General features: G+C 44.9%; 1 protein-coding gene across 1 annotated transcript in view; it reads right to left on the bottom strand.

Annotated features, from left to right (window-relative positions):
* Positions 1 to 939: 939 nt before the first annotated feature.
* The window catches only part of CNOT6L (CCR4-NOT transcription complex subunit 6 like), a 30148-nt gene continuing 12212 nt past the window's right edge, over positions 940 to 18875 (bottom strand). The window contains exons 8-12 of the mRNA XM_066574332.1: positions 18558 to 18712; positions 15166 to 15317; positions 6787 to 7014; positions 6429 to 6631; positions 940 to 4251 (exon numbers count right to left, since the gene is read on the bottom strand). Of these exons, the coding sequence (XP_066430429.1) occupies positions 4039 to 4251; positions 6429 to 6631; positions 6787 to 7014; positions 15166 to 15317; positions 18558 to 18712 (951 nt within the window). The 3' untranslated portion in view covers positions 940 to 4038. The remainder of the gene's footprint in view (positions 4252 to 6428; positions 6632 to 6786; positions 7015 to 15165; positions 15318 to 18557; positions 18713 to 18875) is intronic.

The raw sequence follows: 18875 nt of genomic DNA, 5'->3' as shown, positions 1-18875 counted from the left end.
CTTTTAAGTGTCTGTTAACCCCGGAGGGGTGGTGGTTCGGGGGAGGGGGGGGGGGGGCAAGAAAAAAAAATGGAAAAAAATAGGACTGTTGTAGTTATTCCCATGTGAAGATCACATCGCTAATTGAAAATCCGAGATCAGGCCGCAAGTATTAAGTTACGTCTGGAATCATAAAAGGTCGACTTTCACACCAGATAAGACAGGCTATAAGATTTGTAGTTCTTGATCAAACCTTTATAAAGGTCTGATAAGATGGAATGGAAAGGAGGCAATTTACATATTATGCCGGGAAACCAAAAAAAAAAAAATTAAAAAAAAATTGCAGGAACCTTGATATGTTACCACTGGTATAAAAATTGGGACTCTATAGCCTTAACGCTACCAAATGCTATATAAGCAACATCATGGATAATTAGAAATGGAAGCAGAACAGGGCAAGTATTAACTTTGATGTAGTTTAGGGGCATTTATAAATTTAGAAAACCAAAAAGTATGAGAATAGAAAGAGCCAACTGATCACAAGTGAAAGGTTTTCACAAGCGCTAAAAAAAAAAAAAAAAAAAAAAGGAAAAAAGAAAACAAAGAAAGTTTGCAGGTTTCATATGCTTCAGATTACATTCTAAAACAGTAAATAAATCAGTGCTTCTGCTGTTTTTTTTACCAATACATAAATGGGTTTAATGGCATTCATATGCAAGGACAACAAAAAATACCGACAGACAGATCCGAGTGCAAAACAAACCATGTTTGAAAAGCAAAAAAAAAACAAAAAAAAAAAAGAAAGTATCCCTTTGACCTTAGAGAGGGGGGGGGGGGGGGTCTCCAAATTCTTCCAACCTCTGGCGGTGAAGGGGTTAAGCAAAAAAAAAAAAATTTCATTTTATTCGTACATTTTTTTTTTTTACAGAGTACAATATTTTTATGAATAAAAACTGGACATTGTTCCTTTAATAAAATATCCTTTTCACATGTTTTATTAACCGAGTTTATAAACATTAAAACTTTAAAGTCACAAGTAGGATAGCCTAGGCCATATTACTGCAAATAAAATAGTAACTGAATGCAAAAAGAGCCCCCCCCCCCCCCCCCACATGTCCAATGCAACCCAATGACAGAAGATTAGGAAGTAGAACTAATGAATATCAGGAGCGAGTGATCAGCCAGTATCAAGACGGTCTCTGAAAAGGAACCGCAAGTGAAACATGTAGTAGCAACCCAAGGGCAATGGATGAATTTTTGACATGATCAAATGTAGTTTGTTTAAAGGACCCCAGAGGGAAGAGACGGGAGGGGGGAGGAGACGGGAGGGGGGAGGAGATGGGCAACTGCTTCAGATAGTCAACACTGCAACAGCTAAGCATTTAAAGTTTATAAGTGTGGCTGGTATTCATTAAATGACTTATACGTATGCAGTGATTTCCATCACTCAATGCAAATGGGCGAGAGGAAAAAAAAAAAAAAAAAAGTGAAGCACAAGGAAAGTTGATACGTGACGTGTTCTTCCGTTTCTAATAATGACCCTTACGGTTTGTAATGTTAGGACTTATAAATTACTTTGTGCTGCTACATACATGTCACTTCTCCAGAAGGGAGCAGAGACTACCCAAAAACGGTAATCCTTTGTCTGATGCTTTACAGTTTAATATATACAGTACCTGAGTTATAAATGCAGATAATCTAGAGCAAGAATTTTTTTATTTATTTTTTTTATGTGAAATTTTTAGCAAAAAAAAATTTGATTTTAATCTGTTTCTTGAAACAAAGTGATTCCCAAGTTTCACTAAAAAATAATCTTCCTAGTTTCTCTTGGGCCAACGTCACAAAGTTTTCAGCCGGGGTCATTTTCAGACAACAGGTAACATCACCTATGCTCCACAAAAGGGGGGGGGGGGTAAAAAATAAAAAAAAAGTGTACATCTAGGACAGGAGTAGATCCCCCCCATAAAAGGAGATACATTTCACAGAAACACAAAGGCGTCTGTATGTGCGTTAGGAACAGGGGTGCCCTTACATTCAAAGCTCAACATGATGCTAAGAAACACCTATAGACCTTATTCAAATAGCGCAGTTTTCATGCATTAAGCCAAAAAGGAAAAAAAAAAAAAAAAAAAAAAAAGTGGATTCTCGGTAAAGGGCGAGTGCTTAAAAAAAATAATCATGCTCATCTTTGGATCTAATCATAGCCGTGGCAGAGCTAAAAATTGGTACAAAAGCTGCATTGTTTGAACAAGACCTTATAGGTGCAAGTTTAGCCCATGTAAGTGTTAGGGCTACAACAAAAAAAGTTTTTTTTCAAGTTTTTCCCCCAAATTTCTTATATCATCATATGGAAGATTTTTATATTAGGAAACATATCTACGGAGGCACTTTAGGAATTTTTGTAGAGACTGCAGATGATATGTACCTTATGTAAAAAGACATAGATGTTCTATAAAAACTAAGTGGAAAAACCCACAAGCAGGAGGAGAGGAATGTAGTCATTTATTAGTGAAAAGGGGGAAGTCCTGCGTTTATACCCATCAGACATCCAGCAGTAACACTTTCAAAAGGGCCCCTTTGCTAAAATTTGAAGGGAAAAAAAAAAAAAAAAAAGTTGATGTTGTCTGAGAAGTGCCCACATTGGGAGACGAAAGCAATAAAGTGCATTGAGAATTTTTTCATTTAAAAGCAGTTTTAAAAACATAGCAGCAGGAGACGAGGAAATGTTGCAGTAAGGGCCATTTAACCAGTGCAATACAATTTTTCATATGAAGAGAGGGGGAAAAAAAAAAAATGAACAAGATTCTTTAACCCCTTCATAGCCAGGTGTCAGAACAAAAAGAGTTGAAGACCTCCTTATTGGCAAGCTACATATGGGCACCAAGCTATACTACATTGTAAAATCTTATCAGATGGGAAGGAGTCCGTATTTTATTTTTTAAAAAGGTAAGAATTTGGGTGGACAGTCTTGAAAATACAGGATGTTGGATAACTGGCCAATGATCGCATGTGAAAGCCCACAGGAAAGATGTGAACTACTCAGACCCACTCCCTTTGGCTACTAAACAGATCAGAAAGCTGGAAAGCAAAAAAAAAAATAAAGAAAAATAATTTTAATAAAGTCCGATTTGGTAATTGAGAGGCGGGGCTATCAAATCTTTCCAACCACTTGGCTCTGAAGAGAATGCTAAAGTTTTGATCAGGACCGGTTTAGCCAGAAATAGAGAAACATTAAAAATTGGGTTAGTAAGTAGTATCTTTGGTTACAAGTTGAGACTGGTACCCTTTTCTTTCCCTTCATAAGGAGTCCTCCAGTAATAGATTAGGAGCTAAACTGCATTATTAACCCGACATAAAAAGGTGGAAATCCAGAATTTAAAAAAAAAAAAAAAAAAAGTTGACCGTGACCTGATCTCCGGGTGTGGAAAGGTTAAAATGCAGGACAGATCCACTAACTCCAGTTTAACTATTCTCTTCGAAGCCAGTGGGTGTTCAGAGAAAAAGAAAAAAAAAAATGGGGGAAAAAAAAAAAACATTCAAAAACAAATGACAAGAATTTTTTCAACTCTTAAAAGAAATTCATTGGAAGAAAAGTCTGGAAAAATGTAAAAAGCAAGATTGTGCTTTGAGCAGCTAAGGTAGCCTTTCTAGAGCAGGGAAACTCATTGTTGCTTGTTTTCCCCCCCTTGGACAATTTACTACAAAGTTGGGTGTTCTTGTTAAGAAGGGATTCAAATAAAGAGGGAAGGTAGCCGGGTATCTAGCTGTTGTCAATGGTTTTTCTTACAAGACAAAAAAAAAAATTTAATTGTGGGCAGGTAGAAAAAAAAAAATTAAGCTTGTTTAAAAAGTAACAAAAATACAGTTGGGGGAAGAGAACAGATTCTGTACCAACCCCAATGCCAAATATTGCCTCCCTGCAATAAAATGCAGAACCACGGCTTTGACAAAAGGGAAGGAGCCGTGAAAAAGCAGCTTTAGGTTGGCCATACTTCACTCCTACAGACTCTTTTACACCTGTACAGGTCCATGAGAACGTCTGCCAAGCCTCAGTCAGCACTACCTCCTGCTTGGCAAGTGTACCCCATTGATGAGAGGCAGAAGTGGAGGGTGTAGTTCCAGCTGCGTTAACAGTGAGAAGTGGTCAGAAGGTATGTGGGGGTGAGGGCAGCCAGTGATGTTGTTTTCCGCCATCCACTGAGGATCTAAAGGCCCCAGGACGCCAAGAACATCCATGTGTGTCTTGGAGTAGAAGATGTAGTCAATGACACCCTAGAGGATAAAAATAAAATATAAAAAAAGTTTACAAGGAAGTCCAAAAAATGTCTATCAATGGGCAACTACACAACAACCCGACCAATCTTCGCCCCAAGACATTTGTTCTGCATCAATGTATGTAAGGAAGCCATTCTTGCACCCACGTGAAGTGCATATGCCCACGCGACACGCTTGCAGTAAAAATGTTACCATCGTTAACCTGCCTTCTATCTTCCTATAATAGAACATGTAGTCTGATGTTCTTGGCCATCAACTACAATGTACACCCCATTAAACGAAGGTTCGTTAGCCGGAGGGCACCATATAATACAGCAGCTGTCAGATTTCTGCACTCACTGGCCTAAGGCCTCATGTCCACGGGCAAAATCAGATCCGCTGCAGATTCTACATGTAGAATCTGCAGCGGGTCCCTCCTGCCCCGCGGACATGAGCGCCGAAAATAGCAATTTAAAAGTATTTACCTATCCGGCGCGGGCGGAGAATGTCAGCTGTTCCTCACGGCCGGATCTTCATTTTCGGCCGGCGGATGAATTCCTGACGCCGGCGGCACGTCGCCGGCACGTCGTCGACGTGCCGCGCGCATGCGCCGGGCACATCCGCCGAGCCGAAGCAAGGAAGATCCGGCCGTGAGGAACAGCTGACATTCCGCGCCCGCGCCGGATAGGTAAATACTTTAAATTCCTATTTTAGGTCTCCCGCGGATCCGGACGGCTTCCATAGGCTTCAATAGAAGCCCGCGGGAGCCGTCCCCGCGGGAGACCCGCATGAAAATGGAGCATGGTCCAGATTTTTTCATGCTCCATTTTTTTTTAAATCACTTTTATTGACGATCCGCGGGTATTTATGTACCCGCGGGTGGTCAATGCATCCCTATGGGGTGCGGATCCGCGCACGGGAGATCAGCTGCGGATTTTAAATGTCATTTTGCCCGTGGACATGAGCCCTAAGGCCTCATGTCCACGGGGAAAAGAATTAAAATCCGCAGCGTTTATCCCGCAGGCGGATCCGCGCCCCATAGGGATGCATTGACCACCCGCGGGTAGATAAATACCCACGGATGGTAATTTAAAAATTTCTGGAGCATGAAAAAAAAAAAAAAAAAAAAAAAAAAGGAAATGCTTTATTTTAGTGCGGATCACGGGTGCGGGAGCTCAGAGCTCAATTGATCTCCCGCATGATAAATAAAAGACAATTACAGCGCATCCGCAGCGGATCTGATTTTCCCCTTGGACATGAGGCCTAAAGAGTTAAAAAAAAAATAAACCATTGCTTCAATTACAAGGTACAAAAGTTTATATCCTTTAACCCCTTAAGGACCAGGCTGTTTTGTACCTAAAGGGACAGACACTTTTTAGGGACTTGACTGCACTTTACCTTCAGCTACAAAAATTATTTTTGCTACGCTTTGTGACATAAGGCTAGTCAAAAAAATTTTTTCACCGACTTTTGTCCCATTTTTTTAGTTGTATTAGGGTAAAAAAAAAAAAAAAAAAAAAGGTAAAAATGATTGAGGTTTTTTTTTTGTTTTTTTTTTTAATTAGTATATTTATGCCATAATAAAGTATGGGAACGGGTTCCTCATTTTGTTTGACACTTCGATATATAATATGTATCGTTTTGGATTACAGGGCGCATACGACGGCAGTTTTGGGTCATTTATGTATATATTTCTTTTATTCTGCAATTTAAATTTTTTTTTTTAACATATGACCCCCATAACATTATACAAGACCTTTCGGCGTCATTCATTGTTTTGGTTTTTTATTTGACACTTCCACTGTAGCTAGGTCATCTATAGGATGCCCAGTTAAAGGGGAAAACATCCCCCTGTAGTGACATCAGTTGATCAGGATCTGCTAGGGGGCTCCCAGCAGTCATGTGATTGCCGGGTCGCATAGTGGAAGAAATCCTTATATTTCTTGGTACATTGTGTTCAATGAGCATTTTGTACCCAGGAAAGAAGGCAGAAGCAGTTAAAAAACAGCTTCTCCCTTTTCTTCCAGGTTCTCAGCTGTGATTAACAGCCGACAACCTGACCTGCTCCTGCTCGATTGCAGAAGCAAGGGCTTTAATCCTGTGCTGTACATCTGCAGGAATTAAAGCCCAGGACCAAGCCTTGTATCTTTACCACGCTTGGTCCTCAAGGGGTTAAAATTCAGTCTAGCACTTACTTTGAAATCAAAGGTGTAATTGGTGTAAGGCATTAAGTTGTTTTCATAGGCGCTCCTCAGCTGGAAGCCATGTGTAATTCTTCCATCTGGGGTCCCATTCTTCCCATTGCAGCTGAAGTTGGAGAGACACTCATTGTATCGAAGCTCCTTAAAGTCTTTATGATTGTCAGCCACCCCTCCATGGGTTAGATACTCCACCACACCTAATGTAAGAAGGGGGAAAATAAGACAGAAGGCGACTTTTCAGCAGTACAAAAAATAACTGGTACAATTAGTCAAAAGGCAAAAAAAAAAGGATTGAGATCAACCGCAGTAGCCCAACGTCCGGCAGTGCGGAGTCTCCGAGAAGACATGTTACCTGAATCTGGCAACGAGTTCAGATCAGCGCACAGCACAAAGGGGATGGAATTTGGGTCAGGTGCGGGGCTGCCGGGCCTACTTGCTGCCTTCTCAATAATGCTTTTAAGTTCAGAGACAAACATCATAGTTTGGATAAGCTTGACATCAGAATATTCTGGGTCCCAGTGCATATGAGCATTAGCTACCATGAGAAGCTGCTTATCTGCTGAATGATGACTTTTCAGGCCTGAAAGGGAAAGAAAGGCAAAAAAAATAAAAATTTTTTTTTTAGTTCATACACTGTAAATTATGCAATGACAGATTGAAATCACTCTAAGGGCATGACCCCAAGGTACTGTCCGCAGCAGAAAACATGCGTGTCTTACATGTGGATTTCACCATTCATGTAATTGCAACATGTAAGGACAAGTCATAGGCGGTCGAATCACTGAATAGTTATTGAAACGTGTAACGCCATAGATTATAATAACCATTCCAATACCCCGGCGTTCTAGAACAGCAATGTCGATCATCCATGTAACAGGTGGAAGGTTCACTCTTTCCATAAAGTTTCTCCTGTAAAGCCTATACTTGATAAAAGGGAAGAACCAATTCAGAACACTGCGAGCTGGCTCTGCATGCTGGGAGGAGCCGGCTCACAAGAAGGTTTATGCAACTCTGACGTGACTTGTACTGAATTACCGCTTGTATTAAAGTTACTTTAACCCTTTGCAATCCAATTTTGGATTCAGGGTTTCCTATGGGGTTTTCTCTTTCTCCCTTTATACAATGGCGCTATCTGCTGGCTAGAGCCAGTACTATGGTATGGGACATGCTGGAGAGGCCCCCAATAACAGAGCAGCCAGTAATATACAGTAAGAATACCCTGCCGGACATCTTCTGACATTGGAGCTGTAGAGCTGTCAATCAGAATGTCTTCAGACGTCAGTGGATTGGAAAGGGTTAAAACTAAAATGTTAGTTAACACACTTATGTTGCAAGTCACCTTTGAACACTTAATTTTTTTTTTTTAAGCAGTCAGTTCTACAATGCAGACTAAAGGAGGTGTATTCAGACAACGATAACGATCGTTCCAAAAATAGTGCAAACGAACTAAAGTGAATAATCGCTCAGTTTAAATGTCAGCCAATGACTGCAAAAAAAAAAAAAAAAAAAAATTTAAAAGTCTGCGTGATAACTTTTTGTTGCATTTAGCCCCTTTGACAGCCCTTTTCCCCCACATTTGTTTTTTCCTCCCCCTTTTATAAAGAAAGACAGGAATTAGGTTTACCTGTTAATTCCTTTTCTGGAGTCATCCTGACAGCATACACATGGAGGATGTCCACTGGACCCCTGTTGGGACAGGAAGCGGAAAAACATACAAAAGGCACCTCCCGCCACCAGCTCACCAGTGTGTACCAAATAACTACAGTGACCCGGCTTTGCTTAATCACTCATTTTTAATAACGAAACTTATAGTACAATACGTTACTTCACGTAGAGAAGGATAACTGAAGGGGAGGGAAAAGCCCCTATGCTGTCAGGATGACTCCAGAAAAGGAATTAACAGGTAAACCTAATTCCTGTCTTCCCCTCGTCATCCTGACAGCATACACATGGAGGAATACCAACAATCACGGGCTTTAGGGAGGGACCACTGCTTGCAGAACTTTCCGCCCAAAGGCAGTGTCCCGGCTGGCCCCCACGTCCAGACGGTAGTGTTTTACAAACGTATGGGTGCTTGACCATGTGGCGGCTCTGCAAATCTGGTCGGTTGTCGCCTGGGCTCTCTCCGCCCAGGAACAGGCGACCGCCCTAGTAGAATGGGCTCTAACTTCGCCCGGGAGTGGGATCCCTTGGGATCTGTATGCCTCTTCTACGGCCCTCCTGACCCACCGCGCTAGGGAGTCCTTAGTAGCGGCCCCTCCTCTGCGTGGACCCTGAAATTGAATGAAGAGGTTATTAGATTTCCTAAAGGTATGTGAGACCTCTAAGTACTTCAGAACTGCTCGTCTCACGTCTAGGTTATGGAACCTCTGTTCCGTAGTGTTCCGGGGTTCCTGGCAGAAGGAGGGAAGTACTATTTTTTGCTCTCTGTGAAAGTCCGTAAGGACTTTCGGTTGAAAGAAGGGGTCGGGTCTAAACTCTATCTTGTCCGGGAAGATGGTCATATATGGGGTTTTTATAGAGAGAGCTTGGATTTCCCCGATCCGCCTGGCGGATGTAATGGCCACTAGGAAGGCAACCTTATATGAGAGGGTCTTAACTGAGAGTTCTTCCAGGGGCTCGAAGGGATGTGCGCAAAGGGCCTGTAAAACAAGATTCAGGTCCCATGGGGGCATGGTTCTTCTTATAAAGGGGTGAAGTCTAACTGCTCCTTTAAGGTATTTTTTGACTAGCCTATGGTCGGCTAACGGGAAGTCAAAGAAGGCTCCTAGGGCGGCCACCTGGACCTTAAGGGTACCAGGTTTTAGGCCCATGTCCAGTCCATCCTGAAGGAACTCTAGAATCTTATTAATGTCTGGTTGTTGGAGGTCGTGAATACTGTGCCCCAACCACTTAGAGAAGGTGTCCCACACCCTGGTGTATATGTTCCTGGTGGACTCTTTGAGACTCTCACATAAGGTGGTGGTCACCCTCCCTGATAGGCCCTGGTTCAGATATTTTACCCGCACAGCTTCCAGGCCGCTAGTCTGAACTGTCGGGTTTTTGGGCAAATCAGGGGACCCTGTTGTAGGAGGTCGTCTCTCCACGGCAGATGTAGGGGCTCCTGTGTTGATAGAGCGGCCAGGAGCGGGAACCAAGGTCTCTTGGGCCAGAATGGGGCTACCAGGATAACGGAGCCCGGGGACCCCTGGATCTTCTTTAGAACCCGAGGGATCAGGGGAATAGGTGGGAAGGCGTATGTCAGGTCCCATTCCCATGCTTGGGATAGTGCGTCTATTCCCAGGGAGCCCCCGTCTGCCCCCCTGGAAAAGAACCGGGGACACTTGTTGTTCTCCCGAGAGGCAAACAAATCCACCTTTGGAGTCCCCCATCTTTCTGTAATCAGTTGGAATGCCTCTGGATGTAGTGCCCACTCCCCAGGGTCTATTCTCCTGCGGCTGAGGTAGTCTGCCATGGTGTTCTCTGGGCCCCTTACGTGGAACGCTGAAACGGAAGGCATCCGCTGCTCTATCCACCCGAGCACTTTCGCCGCCAGGTCTTGTAGTCGGGGGTTCCGCGTGGATCCCTGGTGGCGAATGAGGGACACAGTTGTTATGTTATCCGAGAATATTTTAATGGGTCTACCCCCGATCTCTGTCTCGAGGTCACGGATGGCCCTCCAGACCGCGCAAAGCTCCTTGTAATTGGAGGATTGAGTGGCCTCTTTCTGGTTCCAGACCCCCTGGACATAGCGACAGCCTAAGTGGGCCCCCCAGCCAGTTGCACTCGCGTCAGTGAAGATGGATACTGGGGATGCCGGGTCCCAACTTGTGGACCTGGCGAGGTTGGAGATAGACGTCCACCACCCCAAGGAGGACCTTACTTTGTGAGTGAGGGTGACTTCCTGATCCAGGGAAGCTGGAGATTTGTCCCAGTTGCTCAGGATAAAGTCCTGGAGAGTTCTACCATGTAACTGGGCCCACGGGACTACTCCAATACAGGCTGTCATGAGACCGAGGACCCTCATGCCTCTCCTAAGGGAAATCTGGGAGGCTAACGAAAGTGTCCGGCTTTCGTCTTGGATCATTTTTTGCTTTTCTAGCGGGAGGGAGGAGCACTGGTGGTGTGAGTCCAGGATAACCCCTAGGAACTTTTTGCTTTGTTCGGGCTGAAGATTGGATTTGTCGAAGTTAATGATCCAACCTAGCGACTCGAACAGGCGGAGGGTGAGGTTGACCCGGTGCTGGAGTTCCGAGGGTGATCCTGCTATAAGCAGGAAATCGTCGAGGTATGGGACAATTAGTACTTTGTCCGTCCTTAGTGCTGCTACCATCTCCAATACTAGCTTGGAGAATACCCGAGGTGCGGAGGAAATCCCGAACGGCAGGCATGCGAATTGGTAATGTGAGACTGACCCTTCCATCATCAGGGCGAATCGAAGAAGCTGTTGGGAGTCTGAGTGTATAGGAATATGATAATAGGCGTCTTTTAAGTCCACCGTGGCCATGACGCTATCTGGTGTGATGAGGGGGATCGCTGATCTTACTGATTCCATTTTAAATCTTCGGTATGTTATAGATTTATTCAGGTATTTCAGGTTGATTATAACTCTGTAGGCCCCGTTAGGCTTCTTAATAAGAAACAAGGGGGAGTAGCAGCCTTTGAACCGTTCCTCTACGGGAACTGGGATAATGGCCCCCAGGGATAGCAGGTCCCGTACCCCCGACTGGAGGGCCCGGGCCGACGCGGGTGACTGGCAGGGGGTAACCACGAACCTCCGGGGAGGGGGGGCGGAAAGCTCAATTGTGTAGCCCTCTGAGACCAGGCGAAGGGCCCAGGGATTGGAGGTTATTTCGCTCCATCTATTGGCGAACCCCCTAAGTCTGCCCCCCACCTGCCGGATCCCGATGGGCGGATTCTCACCCTTTCCGCCTTTGGGGTAAGACCAGCGTCCGGTTTTCCCCTTCCCCCTGTATGTTCTCGGGGGGACAAAGGGAGGAGGGTAGGAGGAGGAAGGCCGCTTGACGGGTCTGTCTGCTGGTAGCCCCTGACTTTTGTCTGAGGCCTTCTCCAGGAGTGTATCCAGGGAAGGTCCGAAGATGCGATGTCCCTGGAAGGGCAAAGAGCAAAGCCTGTTCTTGGAGGCATTGTCCCCTGTCCAGGCTTTTACCCAGACGGCCCTCCTGGCTGTGTTCGAAAGTGCCGCCGACCGGGCCCCGAACCTTACTGACTCCATCGAGGCGTCCGCCAGGAAGCCGGTGGCCTGTTGGAGGAGGGGAAGGCAGTTGGCGATATCTTCCCTCGAACCCCTTTGCGAGACCAGGGCCTGGAGTTGGTCTAGCCAGACCGTCATGGATCTCGCTACCGACGTGGCCGTAATGTTGGTCTTCATGGTGAGGGCCGCCGACTCCCAGGCCTTCTTCATTGCCGCATCCACTCGTGAATCCAGTGGGTCCCGCAACTGGGAGATGTCCTCAAAAGGGAGGGCAGCCTTCTTCGAGACCCTGGCGACCGCCAAATCCACCTTCGGGACGGTGTCCAAGAATTCAATGTCTTCCGGGGTGAAGACCATACGCTCTCTAAACTCCTTAGACAGGAAAAACTTGCGTTCTGCCTGTTTCCACTCGGTCAAGATGAGCTGTTTTAGGATATCGTTGACCGGGAATGATGGTTTGGGCTGAGGTATGAGTCCCCGGAACAGGGTATCCTGGAGGGATGGCTGCTGTGGTGCCTGTTCCTCCACCTGCATGGTGTGACGGACCGCTGTTAGTAGCTGCCCCAGATCCGCCGATGCGAAGAAGTACTTCCTCGTTTCTTCCATGGGCGGTATGGATTCTGAGGGGGAATCCTCTAAGAACCCTTCCTCCGAGTCTGATTCTTCTATCCGTGACCGCCTTACCCTTTTCGTGGGGGGCGGAACGGAAAGAGACGAGAGAGAGGCCTCGATCTCCTCGCGGATCATAGCTCGGATGTCTGATATGCCCGAGGGGCCTTCCTCCCGGACCACCTTCTCTGTGCAGGCTGCGCATAAGGGTTTGGTGTGTCCCTCGTCCAGTCGCCGCAGGCAGACTGGGCACTTGCGCACGCGCTTCTTGGCCTCTCTGCTCTTTTGCGCTTCTCTGTCCAGCGGGTTGCTCTCCGTGTCCTCTCTGGCCGACATCTTTACTTAGGTGCAGACCGAAGACATGTGGGGAATCCTGCTTTCTCCTTTTCTTTTTTTTTTTTTTTTTGATTTTCAAATTTGGCGCCTTTTTTCACTGAGGCCCCGCCCCCCCGTGACGCGGCCGTGCTGACATCATGCCGCCGCGCCGGACCCGGGGGATACACTCTGCGTCGGCTCTGAGGAGGGCGCATAGATGGCCGGGGACGTCGGATTGAGCGCAACCGCCGGCCCGCGCCGCGCGCGCTCGACCCCCCCCCCCCCTCCCCCCCTCCCCCCCCCCCCTCGCTGGCATACCTGCTCACGCCGACAGAGGATCGCTGGAAGCCAGGGTCCCGGGCCGACGTCCAGAGCGGGTGCCTGATCCGGAGGAGGCTTCCAAGCCCTGCAGGTACGGGCTGTATCTTCCCAGTGCGACAACCCCACTGGGCAGCGCGCTAGGGAAGGGTTCCCCGCAGGGAACGTGGTGCTGGTTTTGGATCCTGCGGGTGAGGGTCCCCACGTAGGGTCTCACCCGCGCAAGCTCTGCCAGCCCGACCAGAGAGTCGTCCCCCCACGGGCGGACAGGCTGCATAGGAATTTTCTTCTTTCTTCTTGCCTCCAGCATACCCCTGGAGGCTTCCGCTTGGACTGTCCTGTAGGGACAGGAAGACACTGGTGAGCTGGTGGCGGGAGGTGCCTTTTGTATGTTTTTCCGCTTCCTGTCCCAACAGGGGTCCAGTGGACATCCTCCATGTGTATGCTGTCAGGATGACGAGGGGAAAAATAAAAAAGCAATTCCTTTATTTATCCGTCGCTGTATGAGGGCTTGTTTTTTGCGGGACAAGTTGTATTTTTCAATGGTGCTATTTAATGTACTGATCATTTAAAAATATTCTGAGCTGCGAAAAATGGAGAGAAAAAAAATTGAGTCTTGTTTCTACGGCGCACAAACTGCAACAAAAATGCCCCAAACTTTATTCTACGGGTCAGTATGATTACCAGGATGCCAAACGTAGTATTTTTTTGCTGTACTACTTGTATTTTTCAAAGATATTTAATTTTTTTTAATTATTTTCTGCCACGATCTTCTGAGCACAATAACTTTTTTTCTGTTGACGTAGTTGTGCGAGGGGCTCATTTTTTGAGAGACGTCCTGTAGTTTGCGTTGGTAGCATTTTGGAATACATACGATTTTCAATTGCTTTTTATTGCTTTCCTTCTTGGAGAAAGGGTGACCAAAAGAAGCGAATTTCTGATGTTCTTTACGTATTGGATGTAGTTCACTGTGCGGGGTAAATAATGTGCTACTTTGAGAGATCAAACTCTTACGGACGCAGCAATACCAAATATGTATTTTTGTTTTATCATTTAGATATTATAAATATGGCAGAAGGTTTATTTTTTTAAAGATTTTTTTTTTTTTTTTTTTTAATTAGTCAAAAAAAAATTTGATTTTATTTTTACTTTTTTTTTAAGTCCCCCTAGGGGACCACAACTAGTGATGCTTTGATCTCTCCTGCAGTATGATGTAATGTCATAGCCTTACATTATACTGCAATCTGACAGGCAGTCTATCAAGCCACCCCATGGGGATGGCTTAATAGGCATTCTGCCATGACAGCTCTGGGGCGTGTCAGAAGGCCCTCGGCTGCAATGACACCCTTGCGGCTCCCTGCCCGTAAGGGCAAGAGCAAGGCTCGTTGGAGCTGTTGCCCGCGGGTGTCAGCTGGCGCGCCTGTATTCTATGGAGAGAGATAGCCAAGTGATTTCCCTTCATACATGTCCTGCAAACACACTATAGGGCAGTCACTTATGGGTTAAACATTCATATTGCTATATGAACAACTGAGCAGGGAAACAGACTGCATGAGACTGAATGAGTTGCGAGGAAGCCAGCCTTTTTCCTTAGGCAAACAAGAATAGTGCAAGTTCTCGTTGTGTGTAAAGGCCCATTTACACGGGCCTATAATCGCTCAAAGATCGCTCAAACGGCAGTTTGAGTGACAGCTTTGAGCAATCATTTTGCATAAACTATTAAGTAGCCACTCTGCTACTTAAGACCAATTAAGTGCGCAAATGAAGCCTTAGCTGAAAGCATATAATACCCTGAGGGCTCTTATCTGCATTCAGATCCTTTGTTCTCCAGTGGGAAGCAATGCTATCAGCACTACCTGGAGAACTGCTGATAAGGCTGAAGGATGATTTTTAGGTTGGACTGAATTTAACGATCAGTTAGGAGTGCACGAAAAGTGCACATTTAGACGCACCGATTATCGCTAAAATGATCACCTTTTATTGATTTTTAAGCGAACGGCTGGTGGAAATGGGCCTTTAGGCAGCCATAATTATGTACAGGCTCCTGAGGCCAAAGGACAAGATACCATAAACAGTCATTACCTTTTCTGAGTCATTCCAGGCAGGGACAGAACAAGTGCCAATTAACTGCACAGCAAGTAGATAGGACTGTGGATTTAGTAGTCCTCTAATATAGGAGGATGATGTATGCAGCTGATGCTCATCAATAGGCTTGTACACAACTAATGAATAAAATACACCATCAAGTTTCCTTCACAAGGAGAGGAGGTAAAACCATACCGCTGTGATACCTACCTCCCCCAGGGAGATCTTTGTGTACTTCTAGCAAAACAGATACACCAATATTATCCTTCGTCATGACTCTGTTCAGCATCGCTTCGGACCCCTCAGAGTTAGCCATGGCTACCTGGTTGAATTCCACAGTATGTTTTGCCACCAGGGAAAATCTTTAGTAGAAAAGATACATAGATTAAGAGGCGAGGGTATAAGCGCTTCAGAAAATGCACTGCTTATACAAATATTTACCAATTACAGAAAGCCAATAAGCTTTACGTTAAGGCCCATTTAGACAACGATTATTGCTCAAAAGCAGTCTTGAGCAATAATCCTTGGGTGTAAATGTGCTTATTTTTCAGTTTTCTGCTGAACGACTGCTTGAAAACAGTCGTTCAACAGAACAGCTGCTAAGCAGGACTGCACACTGTGTTCTGCCTGTGGAGAGCTGATAACAGCTGATTACATTGTTTCAGTTCTCAGCTGTCAGATCAAAGCAAAAGTAATCAGGGAACAGCGGGAGGTCTGTTCCATGACTACAGCTCCCAGTGGCTCACACCCTGCTACTTGGTACTAATAGGCATTAGTACCAAGTAGTAGTTTATGCAAAGATCGCTCAAAAGGTGGCTTTTGAGCAGTGTAAATGGACCCTTAGATATGATGGATATCAAGGTTGGTACAGAGCTTCAGAATAGGTTGGCATTATGCAAGCATTGGAAATCTAAAATGTTAGATATTTTATGCTTAAATCAATTTTTATTGAAAAAGTTTGTTTTAACAAAACCGTAAACAGACAGTTTTCCTGACAAATGATATTTCCCCGATATCCAACATTTAACATAATCACCCATTAGGTCTGAATCCAGTCTGTTGATTAGAAGTAATAAATTCCTCAGACTGCTAAATCTCAATCAAGTTCAACCTCCATTGAATGAACCAACTGTACTACTCTAACCCCAATCCCTGTATCCCAGCTCCTAGGACATCTACCCAAATAAAAATACCCTAAAAGGGAGGGGGGGGAAAAATGCTGGATATTTAATGTACTGAACAAATCCTGAAACTATGTAGTTTCCTGACATTACCCCCCCCCCCCCTTCGACTAATCACATTTATGCCCCCCCCCCCATTTTTGTATCTACACTTCCTTCTCGATCCTTTTGTTTGTTAAGCCTCAAAGCACAACAATAAATTGCCACAAAGCCAGAATGGAATCTAGTTGGACGGAACACTTTTTCTTAAATATATGGGAACTATTAAGTTAGTGAAAGCACCACGATGCCACGAAGGCCACTTCCCTACGGCCAGGTAGGATTCAGACTGCGAAACATCACAGTGGAATCAGACCCGGTGCTCCCCAGAGACCCCATACTCTCCTCTCCAGATCCATGGCGAGTGTCTTACCCACCGAGCATGCTCAGTGCAGTGTATGCCGCACCGACGCTGGGCTGTGATGCGGATGCCCGCGATACTTCCGCTGTGCTCACAGCATGGAGTATCACGGGACGGATGGCTTCCATTGACTGCAATAGAAGCCGGCCATGTGATTTTCTGCACAAAATAGAACATGCAATTGTCTGCGATCGCAGTTGACTTCCACTTGTGGGCAGGGGAGACTTAACACAGCATGTCTATGGATGGACACAGCTGAGGAATTCGCAGGGGGCGTCCGGCCGTGAATTCCGCTGTGATAATCCATCCGTGGGCATTAGCTCTTTAAGGCAAATCTCTGATAAGTCTTAAGTTAGAATTCTAATATTTGCACAAAACTGGCAAATTTGGAGTTTATTGCGATCTGTGAATTCACCCTTAGGAAAAAACTAACAACTGATTTCCGCTCACCATCAGTAAAGGACTTACGTGGGTGAATAAACATCTGTATTTAAAGTAGGACTGAGCAATTAAAGGGACACAATTGTATAAAAGCAATTGCGAATTGGGACTCCCAGTTTCAGACTTCCATTGAAGTCAATAGGAGAAGAAAAAAAAAAAAATTGGGTTTTTTTTAATTTGGCCTCCTTGAACAACAGTGGTGGTAGTGGAGGCAGCCTTAGCCAGCACACGCCTGTCCTTTTGGCTTAAAGCAGAGAGCTGATATTTTAACAATTTTGGAAAAAAATTTTTTTTATATATAATTGATTGACTCAGATTATACTGGACAAGCTGTACATAATGTTTTTGCTGAATGCTGTGAAAACAAGACCCCCCAAAACATTTTTTCCATTTTATCCCACTTCGATATTTTTACATCTCCGTACAATTTATGGTAGCAGTGATATTTAATACGCTCACCCCCCCCCCCCCCCCCCCCCCCTCAAAAAAAAATAAATAGATTAAATAAAATCACTATACCCCCAACAAGCCCCATATTTGGGGGGAAAAAAAAAAAAGTTTCTAAAACCAGAGGCAAAAGAATAAAATTAAGACAGCTAGCGCCGAGGGGATAACACGGACTCAGCTGGCCATTAACCCTTTACAGTCAAAGTCCGTGTGTAAACATGAATAGCCTTGCATTTAATGTATAAGCAAAAAAATTAGACATTCTTAAAACTAAATAAGTTTTTATACTTCTCATGCATGTTTAACCCCTTCATGACACGGACCCTTTTTTATTTTTGTTTCAGTTCAGCGATGGCTCATTTTTTGCGGGATGTCCTGTAGTTCCCGCTAGTACTAATTCGGAATACATACGACTGATTGCTTTTTAATGTGTTTTTTTCTGGTAGACAGGGTGACTGAAAAAGTGCATTTCTGGCGTTCTTTATTTATTTATTTTTTTTTGGACGACGTTCACCGTGCGGGGTAAATAATGTGCTACTTTGATAGATCAGCCATTTACGGACGTGGCGATACCAAATATGTTTTTAATTATAGATATGGCAAAAGGGGGAGGATTTAAACTTTTATTCCTTTTACAATTAAAAAAATACTTTATTGCTCTTTTTTTCACTTTACTCTTAAGTCTACAACATGCGATGCTTTGATCGCTCCTGCAGTATGATGCAATGCTACAGCATTAAGTCATACTGCATTCTGACAGGCAGCCTATCAAGCCACCCTGTGGATGGCTTGATAGGCAGTCTCTCAAGGCAGCCCTGGGGCCTTTCAGAAGGCCCCCGGCAGCCATGACACCTGAACGGCTCACCCGTTCACACTGCGGGGGGGGGGGGCCGTACAGGACCCCCAAACAGCATTCGGGGGCTTTAAATCCCGCTGTCAGAATTGATTGCGCCATTTAAAGGGTTAATAGCCCCACAACCTCTCTGCATACATACCCCGAGGCTCTAGGACTTAAATGTACGTCCTGGAGTGGAAAGGGGTTAATGTACATGCCAGGTGTACCAAAAAAAGAAAATACGAACAAAACACCTCAAGAAGTACAAGTCAGGTTCTCCAATTTATGGTTGACTTACTTTTCGGTTCTGAAGAATATTGCACAACCGTCCACGTGCTTCTTCTCTTGTTCGGACATTATTTTGGCACGTGACTTTGGAGAAAAGAAACCATCATATCCGCGCTCCTTTAATGCTGGCAGGAAAAGGGTAAAGTATTGCTCGGTTTCAACTTCCTAGAATTAAAAAAATAAATAAAAGGATATAAGACTAGTGCAACAGCTCCGCACGGAAAAACAAAGACAGATCTGATTAAGGCTGGCTTCACACGAACGTATGCATATCTGCGCCATATTTGAACCAATGTTCTGTACGTCCATCGGCATACATTTCGCGCAC

The sequence above is a fragment of the Eleutherodactylus coqui genome, chromosome 7 (assembly GCF_035609145.1).
Source record: "Eleutherodactylus coqui strain aEleCoq1 chromosome 7, aEleCoq1.hap1, whole genome shotgun sequence".
Lineage (NCBI taxonomy): Eukaryota > Metazoa > Chordata > Amphibia > Anura > Eleutherodactylidae > Eleutherodactylus > Eleutherodactylus coqui.
Note: the sequence above shows the minus strand (reverse complement) of the source record. Positions and strands in the feature narration are given on the sequence as shown.